At 48.0% G+C, this 12,541-nt stretch overlaps 1 protein-coding gene across 2 annotated transcripts in view; it reads left to right on the top strand.

Annotated features, from left to right (window-relative positions):
• Nucleotides 1-12,541, top strand: part of LOC147462369 (RNA-binding (RRM/RBD/RNP motifs) family protein) — a 108,870-nt gene that overhangs the window by 24,101 nt on the left and 72,228 nt on the right. For both annotated transcript variants that reach the window (XM_086483716.1, XM_086483714.1), the window contains exons 7-8: nt 6,665-6,779; nt 7,036-7,169. In XM_086483716.1, coding sequence (XP_086339842.1) covers nt 6,665-6,779; nt 7,036-7,169 — 249 coding nt within the window. The remainder of the gene's footprint in view (nt 1-6,664; nt 6,780-7,035; nt 7,170-12,541) is intronic.

Raw genomic sequence — 12,541 nt, 5'->3', positions numbered from 1 at the left:
ACACTAGCGGTGCTCTTGTGCAATTAGAGGGTATGCAACTACCCTAAAGGCAGATAAATTACCTAGGCGAGATACTAGTGCTACAATATGGAAACACTCTCTGGTGCCTACACCTAGTAGACACTAGTGGTGCTCTTGTGCAACCAGAGGGTATCTTATCGACTTGCACAAAGCGAGCGCGAAAGAGTGTCTGGAAGTTGTTGGCTTAGGTGGTAACCACTCATAAGCCTTGCCTTGGAGCATGATCTATCTCTGACTAATGCATTGGGCATCGGTGAAACGATACAAATCAAAGTAGGCTGTCCATTTCGCCAGCTATGAGTCAATGGCGGTCTCTTTACATTCCTTCTTTTCCCCTTTGAAGGGGTCGGGATGGAACGAAGAGGTAAAGTGCTCATGGCCGCGTGCGAAAACGGGACCTGCGTGGCACGTAGCTCAAAAAGTTGCCTTTGCCCTCTCTGCTAACTGCTGCTGCAGTATAGCAACGAGAGATGCGTCGGAGGCAGAAGACGGGGGAGAAAGATCCTCGGGACGAAGCCCGTGCATGTGTGTGGAATCGGGAGGAGAAAGAGGCGCCTCCTCCATGGGTTGATGTGTGCTAGCGGCGCCATTCTCGTGCGGAGAAGTGCCGTGTGACGCCATGGCGTTTGTCACATGCACATCTAACCCTATGTGCACGTGGGCAAGCTATTCCAATTCTAGGGTTCAGGTTAGCCTAGGAAGTGTTCTGTTTGTGAGCCTGTGTGCAGGCCGTGCATGTCTAGGCACTTAGAAAAGTTGCATACCCTCTGATTGCACACAGCATGATCATTAGCATGACATTTTCCAAAGCATAGAACCCTTTTTGCCAAAGTACACATTTTCACTTATTTATTAATAAGTGACTTTTGTTGGAAAAGTAGGTAGGGCAAATTGCTAAGGAATTATAAAAGAAACCCAGTGGGCACTTAGTAGAAGCAGAAAACAGAGGACAGGCTCAGTGCACAAGTGCAGAGTGCAACTTGACAGCTTGCCCAGCGTTTGCAGATTCGGCAAGTTCTGCCAGCGTTTTCAGTTTTCAGCCCTTAGCCTCATGAGTCTTGAGAACCTGCTCCCACCCGGTTGCAGATCCTCGCCAGATTCCCCATCTAGTACCAGATCAGCCTAGCGTTTTCAGAATTCAGCAGATCAACCTAGCATTTTCAGAAATCAGCAGATCAGCCAGCAATTTCAGATTTCAGCCAGATCAGCCAGCATTTTTGCATTTCAGCCCTAGTCTGGCGAAGCAGTTGCTGATTCAGGCCGCAGTACCGCCATAGCAGTAGATCCCCAACAGAGCATCTAGCGTTTTCAGTTTTCAGCCTTGACGCCGTCGTCGTCATCGTCATCGCAGTCCCTATCTTGACGACGACACTGTCGTCATTGCCATCGCCGATCCCTATCTTGACGACAACACCTTTGTTGCAGATCTCGGACTTGACGACGACACCATCGTCATCATCGTCATAGTGTCCATCATCGTCGTCGACATAGTCATTATCAAGTACCACAACATCTAGACCATTGTACCAGATTTGTGCAATCTATAGCTTAGACCTCCCTCGCCATAGAGAGGGGGGACCCTTGGAGGGGGTTTGAGGACCGTCTGGTGTCGTATTCTTCTCTCTCTCTCTCTCTCTCTCTCTCTCTCTCTCTCACACACACACACATTCTCAGCACTTTCATTCACAGTAGCATTCACTTTGTTTGTGATCATTGCACTTGCACTTGCACTCTCTCTCTAAGAACGGAAGGCTCTCCCTTCCGTAAGTAAAAGGAATCCTTGAGCATAGTTTGGAGCACTCATCCTGAGCACTATCAACATTCACTTCTGCTGCACCTTACATTGGTATCAGAGCTTTTTGGCAGTGTTCTTTATCACTCAAGGAAAGAACCACAAGAATTTTGGTCAGCTATGGGACATTTTGGTCAGCTGAATTTGGACATGGAGGCATCCAGGCAGACTATTGCAGACTCATGGCAATAGGCCATTGTGGACAGAGGTGGTGTTGTGCCAGTCATGGCACAATGGATTACTATGTAGGTTTAGGGTTGCCTCTTGGGATTCCAGAACATATATGCGCCCAATGTGGCAAGTGCACGAGCAAAGTTTTGGTCGCATATTGTAGTCTTTGCCGCACGCAGAGCAGTGGTGTGTCGAGGGAGACTTCAACATGTTGGATGATCCCTCGGACAGGATTGGAGGTGGCCATGCTTCAGTGCACGGGGCTGAGTTGGCAGCACTCTGGCTTTCTGAGACCCCCAGATAGCTTGTCTTTCTCTCGCTCTAATCGCCGAGTAGGAGGAGTGAATCTATCGCGGATAGATTGCTTCTACGCGAGTGACCAAATCTATGACATGGGGGGATCTGTTTGCATCGTGGCAGGGACTACTTTCTCCGACCATGCGCCAATGATTCTCTCCGTGACAGACAGACAGAGTAGGGGGGTGAGATGATATGCATCCTTGAGAGGATCTTGCTGGACTCAGAGCTTAGAGAGCGAGTGGAGGCACTGTCGACAGAGAGCTTGGACACGTAGGACACCCCAATTGGGAGAGTGGCCTCTGGACTGGTTGAGCTCAGTCGCTTCTTCCTCCAAGAGTCTAGAGCTCGCTTGGCTGCAGCCAGGGAGGAGGAGCGGCGTCTCCGACGGGGCATTGTTTCTTTGCAGAGTATGCATGAGCAGCATCCAGACAGTCCTTGGTTGGAGGAGCAGATGCAGTGTGCTAGACAGGTGGTGGCTAGCATTGACGAGTGGCGGCACGAGTTTGCCTTCCATTGGCATGCATCTCAGTGGACTCAGGTGGGTGACAAGACAAAGTTACTGGGGGGTTCTTTGAGACGGTGGGGCCACTCCATGCGCACTCCATTGTCATCCAGTTGAGGAGACCCGACAGGTTAGTGGCTTTAGAGCCCGAGGATATGCGTGCAGTTGCTACTGATTTTTATTAGTGTTCTATTGTCAGCTGAGCCTCTGTCAGAAGCGTCGAGAGGCATGTAGAGAGCAGGTCTAGGCACAGATGCCTTGCCTTGTTACTAAGGAGATGTGACAGAGACTAGAGATCCCTCTCCATCTAGAGGAGCTCCGTGAGGCCCTCAGAGCACTCCCCCGTGGTTGTTGTCTAGGGGAGGATGGTTTGACTCCCTGCTTCTTTTTAGAGTACTGGGACTTGCTTGGTTCAGATCTTTGCAGTGCATTTCAGTACATCTTGCACACTGGTGAGATGCCTCACAGCATGAGTGAGGGCCTGATCTACCTTATTCCCAAGGAGGGAGGCTCCTTGGATGAGATTCGACAGTGGCGACCCATCACTATCCTCAACTCATCATACAAAATTTTGGCAAAGGCCCTAAGCTTGAGGATTCAGCCGCTACTCGAGAGCATCGTATATGGGACTCAAAGAGGTTTTGTCAAGGAGCGTAGTATCCTTGACAACATCTTCACTTTTTGGGAGGCATTTGCGCTAGCACGTTTTCGAGGAGAGGTTTTGGTGATACTTCTTCTCAATTTTGAGAACGCCTACGACAGGGTTGACTGGGACTTCCTGGAGGGCACTGTGCGTAGGATGGGTTTCTCAGATGCTTCGATTAGGTGTCAGCTCTATACAGGCGGGCGCACAGTCAGGTGCTCTTGGTAGGGGGAAGAGGCGAACGCTTCTTGCTTACATGTTCGGTCAGACAGGGTTGCCCTCTTGCCCCCTTTCTCTTTTTGTTCTATGTTGAGGCGATGAGCAGATTCTTGACTTCTCAGCAGGTTGATTTGCGTGGTCTTGAGCTTCCTATTAGGGCAGATGAGCTTTTTGAGGCTGAGTTTACCGACGACTCAGCGTTGTACTTGGAGGGCTAGGAGGCCAATCTGCACAGGTGTGAGCAGGATCTTGAGGTGTTCTGTTGTACATTGGGTGCACTGATCAACTGGAGGAAGACTTGAGCTTTCTAGGTTGGCAATGCTCCTACGCCCGATTGGTCTCTAGTTGTGGGTTTAGATGGATCCCCCAGGGACTGCAATTCGATACTTGGGTTGTTAGGCTGGCTTGGACATGTCCCTTGAGTAGTAGATTGCTCCCCTCCTCCTGTCCATTAGGAGGAAGTTTTTGCATTAGAGTTTGTCACGGCTCTCTTTAGGAGCAGAGCTGTAGTGGCCAACCAGGTGTTGTTGGCTACTATGTGGTACATCACGTCTTGCTAGATTTTCTCGAGCTCCTGTATCAGCCAGCTTGAGCGGTCTGATCAGGAACTTTCTTTGGTCAGGGCGCGACACCCAGTTATCTTGGGCCAAAGTAGCCTGGAAGGTCATCACGGGATCATTGACCCAACATAGCAGAGCAGAGCCCTTCTTAGGAAGTTTGTACTTAGAGGATTGCTTCCAGGGGAGGAGCCCTGGAAGGAGTTGTTGCTTCACCGACTTCGAGCTCAAGTGCCTCGTGCAAGAGGCCCTTGGAGCCCTCCCACCAGGTGGATCTTCACAGAGATGCGCAGAGTTGGTCTGAGCAGGAGGTTGGAGGATCGGTTTGCTGCGAGCCTACTTCGGTCTTGGGAGCAGCTGAGGAGTGGCCTGGAGCAACACCAGCCCACTTGTACAGAGGAGCGTTTGAGATAGGCCCTGGCTTGGAACCCCATGGTTTGTACTTAGAGAGGCCACCTGGTTGGTAGTAGGCCTCATGTTTCTTGGGTCCATGGCAGAGGGCCCAACCCGCACTCTCAACGATTGGCTCCATCTTTGAGGTTTGCCAGAGGAGGTACAAAGCATCCAGCTACGAGGCATGAGAGGGGTGCAGCCAAGACATCACGGAGGCTCTGCCAATTGAGTGGCTTACCCCTTTAGAGACAGCAGCTCCCAGATGGATGGGGGCCTTCACGCGATTGGAGGTCCTCATCATAGTTCGTGCTTGCCCAAAGTGACCTCCCATGTTCTTTGAGATCCAGGGCGAGGGTCGACTACACAGAGTCTCAACAGAGGCTCCACAGGTTGCATAGTGCTGTTTCCAGAGGATACGAGTAGTGGGCAGCTGTGGGAGGATCTATGTCATAGATCTTGACCCAACAGCTCTTGAGACAGGCCACTAGAGGCTTTGGGCTTGGGAGAGCTGCCCTCTAACATGAGTGCAGTGGGACCTTGGAGGGTGGTTTTGGAGAGACCCCTTCTCTTCAGCCGACCACCTTGGGATCCCTTTCTTTTAGTACACTGTTCGACTGGGGCGTCACATACTGGCAGCACGGAGAGAGGCTCGTCTTGCTGCAACACTTCATTGGCAGGAGGAAGGCCTTACAGCCGAGTGTTGTCAGGCTTTTGGGAGCGGTTGTGGGACTCCAGACAGCTGAGGTGAGTCGCTAGTTGCACACAGAGCTACAATAGTGGGAAGCTGGCTGGTACATAGTGGCCTTTTGGAAGCTTGTGACCATCCTTTGGAGAGTCAGCATCACTGTTTGTGGGACTGCCCCATGGCACAACAGGTTTGGCTTCGGGTTCTTCTGCTCATGCCAACTCTTGCCATAGCACGACAGTACACTTGGAGTGCTACTGCTTGGTCCACCCTCACGGGCCATGCGCTTCAGTTTGAGCTATCTTCCACCAGCAGGATGATAGTGATCCAAGGGGGTCGACCTACACTCCAGCGTGCTACAGAGCTTACTCCCCAGGAGTGGTGCAGATGAGAGAGGTGTGTTGGGAGCTCGTCTGTGTCTTGACACTCTGGCTCATTTGGCGGGCTTGTTGCTTCTGCATCTTCGAGGCTCGCCCTGTCCCACTGGTGGAGACTGTTCGTGACGTCTGGCTGGAGTTGATCCATACTCTCAAGGGTCATTTCGAGAGACTTCAGGGCAGCTCCGACCGCATGCGGCAGGGCCGAGAGGCGTTCCTGCAACTCTGGCGTCCAGGGCCCTTCTTCACCATGGTCCGGGGTGAGCCCAGATGGCATTACCGCCTACCTGTGTGGCTTTTTCCTCCTCCCATCTCTTGATTTAGCCCCCGTTGTACATATGCTGTTTTTCATTGGGAGAGTTTCCCCTTATGGTTGATGTAGCCCTCTCTAGTAGAGGTGGTTGTAGCCCTATGGGCAGTTATATAAACTAATGGAAGGATCTTTTCTCGGAAAAAAAAAGTGTACATGTAGAACCCACGTAAAGACGCACCTAGTCTCCATATGTGAATATGGTGGTAACCAGAAGCTCGCAAGTCTTTGTCGTTGACATGCTCTGTTCTCCTCTGCTCTAGCAAGTGTGACTCCTTGTTGTGCTGTAGCACCCTGATGGGATGTCATCTGTAGCTATATTGTTCAAAAAGTTATATATCTTTTTAGGTGTAATTTTGAGTTCACTCATTTGTTTTAAGTGTTTTTGCCTTTTCTTGGTTGTATATACCATTTTGCACGCACCCTACAAATTGTACCTTGAAATCAGGCATCCATCAAGATTAATAGCCTTGGTGTGTGCGTGCACCCACAGCTTGATTACATAAGCTTATTTTACTTGCAAAGTGATGTGATGGATTAAGGGCCTTTTGCCATTTGGCAATTAATTTCAAAAATGAACTTTGTTCTGTATAGAAAAGTGTGAAGGGCATTTAATGGTTGGTTCAACTTGCTTGTGGTGGCTGCCTTTCCATACAGAATTCTGTTGTGATATGGTATTTAATTCTTTTGCTAGATACGTCAGAGCCTGGAGGGATGAAAAAGAAAAAGAAAATGGAGAAATCGGACACTTGCCAAACTAGTTTGAAGAATGATGTGGTGGAAGAAAAGAGAAGCTCTGAAACACAAAGGTACATCCGGATGTTTCATGGTTTTACATTTCCAGATGTTAACGTGCAGCGTATGCCTTATGCTTGACTATCATGAGCTCATGATAAATGTACACTATGATGTTTCATTAGCTTTCATCAGTTTTTGTTAATGTTAATGTGCCATGTGATAGGACACTTTATGCATGGCTATCATGATTTTTTCGTTCCAGGCCTAAGTTTGTCACATGCTTTGTGCAATTTTTTAATACAAAGCCTGTCTTGGTTTTATTTGTAGGGTTGCAAGGACCGTTATCTTGGGTGGCTTACTAAGTCCTGAGATGCGGGAAGCTGTGATTGAACGTGCAAAGAAGGTTGGGTCAGTTGAATCAATACAGTCATCTTTGTCTCCTCAAGAACTGAAAGGCAGAGGTTAATACTGATGGGATCTATTATGATGGATTGTCTTTCTTCTTCATTTTTCTATTGTTCTATTAGCAATGTAAAGATCTCCTGGAGTAAGTTTTTGTTGTGGAAAATGTTATTGGCTTTTATCACCAAGTGAAGAAATAGTAGATAGTGGTGACCCGCAAGTACTGCCTGCATGTGGAAGCTAATTGGACGAATGTTTACCAGATCTGTAATTGCACCTTTATGTGGAGGACCCTGTCCAGCATGATAGAGAAACTCAAAGTCATCAAAGAACACGTGCGGAAGATCAAAGAAGAAGAGAAGCAACATGAGGCGAAGACGTCATCGTGGGTAGATGTAATCATGAAAACATAGAAGAAGGTAGATGAGGCCGAGAAATGGATAGAAGTCACCAAGAAAGCAAAAGGGAAAGAACGAACAGCCATCCCCACTCCCACAATCATCAACATGACCCTAGAGGAAGAGCAAAGGAGGAAGGTTAGAGCTTTACATGTACGAGTGACCGGTCTAAAAGACCGTGATGATGTGGAGGGGGAAGTCAAAGAACTTCTAATTATGATGGGTAGTGAGGCCACTCACACAAAGGCATGGAGAGTGGGGAAGAAGAGAGAAGGAAATGGAGAGACTCCAAAGGAGAGAGCATTGATCCTTCGCTTCCTCTCCATGGAAGCAAAGAAGAATTTCTTGAAGAAGCGTTCTACATTAAAGAAGATGGAAATATTCCTTGGGGATGACCTCACACTCTCATAGCTTGCTCATATACAAGAAGTTATACCTGAGATAGGGACAGCCCGAGAGAAAGGAAAATTGGCCTTCTATAGAGATGGACGAGTGGTTATTATGGAGAGGCGCTCCGCATGATGGCGATTGACCTATGGGACCACACTCAAAGTTTCTACTTGTATTGTAATGGATCTCTATGCCTCGATGTGGGTGCTTTTGAGGATAGTTTCATTGGGAGGGACATCATCTTCTATTTTGAGACACATCAGGCCCCTGGCAGTCTATGCCACATGTCAATGGATACAGATGGGAGAGAGCTTGCAGATAGGAAACTCGATGAGAGCAGAGAGGACGGGGCTCAAGGGGAGTGGCAGTTTTATTCAGGGAGGAGTTGCAACCATTGATACATATAGCCCGCAGGGATGAGCAGGCTAGGTACATGTGGGTGAGATTGAGGGCAGAGACAATTAGATACCTCTACATTGCTATTTGCTACTTTCCTCCGAGTACGTCAGTATATGCACGCCTAGAGGACAGTCCCCTTTTCTATTTTGGATGATGACATATGGGAGTTCTCCAGGGATGGTGACATTATCATCCTGAGGACCTTCAATGCTAGGACTGTCCATCATCAGACAATATTTTATGATACTTAAGAGGAGATGCTGCGGGAGCTGGATGTTGCAGAGATGGGCCTATATGAGCATTCTGAGTATGGACGACACTTGATAGACATGGGGACTGCACATGGATTGGCCATTTTGAATGGCCTACAAAGATTTCCCATCGCGGGAGGTTTTACATGCTTTCCACACAGACATGGACCCAGCATAGTGGGTTATGTCATGGCACAACCGAGCTTTATCTCTAGTATCCAGGACCTCACAGTTGGACCAAGACCTATTGGTGCAGCAATAGATCATGCCCTTGTGTCGATGACAATCTCTTTCGAGTTTAGTGTAGCACACATACCACGGATAGCAGCCTCTACTCGCTACACCTTTACACGAGAGACGGACTCTTTGTGCACGTAGGAGCTAGGGCGACCTCTGGAGAAGCTTACTATTGTACTGACACAGGCATTCCATGATGCAGCAGCAAAGGCATACCCACACACCCAGCTTGAGCAGAGACGACGTTCTTGGAACATGCCCCAGAAAAGTTGGTATGATGAGGAGTGCCGCGAGACGAAAGCTAGGCTTCAGAGGGAGGTGCTTTTGGGGGGCATCACTCATAGACAGTCACGGATTGCCTTTCGACACCTAGTGCAACGGAAGAAGAGGGCATTTTTGGCTCGACTAGAGCAGGATGTAGAGGCGGACATTGACGAAGCTCTCTAGCGACTGATGAAATGCTTTCTCGGACAACGGCCGATGCCGGGCATCCTCGGGCATGGATGATGATGATGATGATTTTTAGGCTGACGATTTGAATCTTTTAGTTTTAGTCTTTCACTTTACGTCATTTTATTTGTGTTCCGAGACATTGGATTAGATCCACAAGGATTGTATCAGTTTGGTCTCATTGGTCATTTTGGCCTTTTGAAGACGTTTAATATAACATTTCATCACATCTGTGTGTGTGTGTGTGTGTGTGTGTGTGTGCGCGCGCGCAGCGCGAAGTGAGGGAGGGCCTCTCTGTAGTGCGAAGTGTGGGCAACGTGGGAAGTGAAGGGCCTCTCTCTTCACCTGCTACAGTGATGTGAAGACCCCTCTGGTAGGCAGCGAAGTGAAGGTCTCTCTGCAAGGAATTGAACTCTATGCGAAGCCTCACACGAGGTGCCTAAGGATGGACCAATCAGTCGACGTCGGGGATGACAATATTTATGAAACCCCTCCTAAATTGAAATTGACATTTAGGCGGAGGATTTGAGAGAGCACACTATTGCCAGGTTCTGTGAGAGCATAACCTTTCTAGAGTCAAAGATGACTTAATGTACTAGAAGGTACTTGTGATGATTAAGGCGGATCTGAGCCTTTTGAGGGGTGACATTGAAAAAGAGATATATGCAAATGCGGAGACTTACAAAAAAGCTATGTATGTAGATATGAGGAAAGAGTTGGACAAACAGATGCTTGGTAAGCGTGACGAGATTTTCACATCATTGAAGGTCGAAATGCAAACTATAGTGAGGGCATAAGTGAATGCAATGGAATGTGTGATGCCAAAAAGATTAGAGGATACACTCACAGATTTTGATTCCTTGAAATCAAATGTGGAAGAACACATAAATGAAAAGGATGCATTGATCGAAGCACTTAAGGGAGAACTTGCAGCTTGTAAAAGTACCCCTGAAAAGGAGGGAGAAAATCAACCCTCAATGATAAAGGAGCAGGTGAACCTTTCCAAGTGGAGGAAGTGGAGCACCTATTAAAAACACAAGAGAAGGTTGATAAAGTTGAAAAGTGGATCAAGGGCGGAAAGAAAGGAAAAGATAAGCACATCGACATCCACTATCATCAATATGACAATTTAGGAGGAGCAAAAGAGGAAGAGTATAGCCCTTCATGTGCGTGCTACAGGTCTCAAAGACATTGGAAAAAGTAGAAGAAGAAGTGAAAGAACTCTTCCAGCGCATGGGCATTTTTGGATCCACACACAGGTGCTTGGAGAGTGGGAAAGAAGGAAAGTGATGAGAAAGGAAGTTCCAAGGAAAGAGCACTCATTATACGCTTCCCTACGTTGGAAGCTAGGAAGGAGTTCCTGAAGAAGCAACACTCAAGCAAACCGGGGTATTTTTGAGTGAGGACGACCTTACTCTTAACGCAAGTAGCACACATGCAAGAGCTGATGCCAGCGATCAAGGCAGCAAGGGAAAAAGGGAAAATGGCTTTCTACAGAGGAGGGAGAGTAGTGCTTTTGGAAAGATGCACCACATGACGGTGCGAGACCTATGGGACCAACCTTAAAATGCCTGCATAGAATTGTAATGGATCAATGAAGCTAGATGTAGGCGCGTTTGAAGATATCTTCAAGGGAAGAGATTATTTTTTACTCGGAGACGCATCAGACTCCTAGTGGTGCATTACCTTGAGTGATGGGATACCGTTGGGAGACTACTTGTAGACAGTAGGTGAGATCAATGCATAGAGAACGTGGGTGTGTGGTAGTCTTACTGAGGGAGGAGCTTCAGCCCCTCATTCGTATTGTTCGGAGAGATGTGCATGCTAGATATATTTGGGTTAGAGTGAGAGCGGAGACAGGGAGGCCACTCTACATTGCAATATGCTCTTTTGCACCCAGCACATCTCGTTATGCATCACCCAAGGGGCAGTCACCCCACATGATATTGGATGAGGACATTTGGGAGTTTTCTAGGGTTGGAGACATCATTCGTCTGGGAGACTTTAATGCCAAGACGGGCCACTCTCAGACAACTTTCTATGATACCTTAGAGGAAATGTTGAGAGAGTGGGATGTCGATGATATGGGATTGGCCAAGCATTCACGGATTGCTTCTCGGTGTTTGTTGTGACAGAAAAAGAGGGTGTTTCTAGCTTGATTAGAGCAGGATTTATACGAGCTGTTTTTGAGCGAGGACTCAGGCAAGGCATGTCGACTCTTCCATGGGCATTCTCCCCCACCAGTCATCACTCCTATGGAGGTATCGGGTCAATAAGTATCATCTCTCCTATCTTGGGGTAGTCTTCAATGGACCGGTGTTTTCATTGAGGAGAGCAACAGAGCCTAGAGTGACAAGAGCTTATGCAGCCTTGGGAGGGTTGGAGAGGATGTGTTCGCAAGTTCAATTCAGGAGCCTTGAGCAAAGCTCTGGCTTCTTGACACTCTCGTGGCTTCAGCTATGCTTTATGGAGTTCAGATATAGGGACCCTCAGTGGACCACCATGGCAGATCTAGTAGCACTGATGGATGGAGATGCATGGAGAGGCCTTTAGTCTTTATGATTTCTGGGATGATTCGGGCTAAGGCCTCAGTGCCATTTGAGAATATTCGAGCCGAGCTAGCTGCCCCCCCTCTCGTGGGCAAGGCACTTACTAGATGAGTATCCTTCATGCATAGTTTATGGGACCTCACAAGAGACAAATATGCTCGGCTAGCCCTTGAGTCATCCCGACAGCTAGCGCTACAGGGGATACAACATGCTGGTATGGGCAGATGACATCATGGTTTCAGTCACATAATTTCAGCATGGATAGACTGCCTCTATTCCAGTACTCCTTGGATGCACCCTCCCTACCTCTCACACGGATAGAGATCACTAGACTCATATGTTAGGATTTGATTCAGCTAGATACCAGGAGCACATGGATACAGCCGACATAGGAGTTGGGCACGAAGTGATTTCTATAGAGAGCATCTTGTCCAACTCACAGAGGATATGTGATCAAACCTGCCTATATGGACACTCATTTATCCCATGGAATACGATGTGCTATTGGTCATATGCGTACATCCTTGCATTAGTTAGAGATTGAGACTGGCAGATTAGGAGAGTACAAGCAGAGGCAAGGATTTGATAATTGTGTCGTATAGAGCCAAAGACAGAGTTACATCACATATGGCATTGTCCTGTGTACTATGAGATACGAGGCCGCTTTCATTGTCTATTCAGAGAGGGCTTTGGACTACTGACTAGAGTCATGAGATATCAGAATCAGAGATGCCTAGGGTTGTTTTTGCTTGAGCTG

This window comes from Adiantum capillus-veneris, chromosome 2 (assembly GCF_014529385.1).
Source record: "Adiantum capillus-veneris isolate H3 chromosome 2, ASM1452938v2, whole genome shotgun sequence".
NCBI classification, from domain to species: Eukaryota; Viridiplantae; Streptophyta; class Polypodiopsida; order Polypodiales; family Pteridaceae; genus Adiantum; species Adiantum capillus-veneris.
The sequence above is the reverse complement of the archived record's forward strand: the minus strand, read 5'-3'. Positions and strand labels throughout refer to the sequence as shown.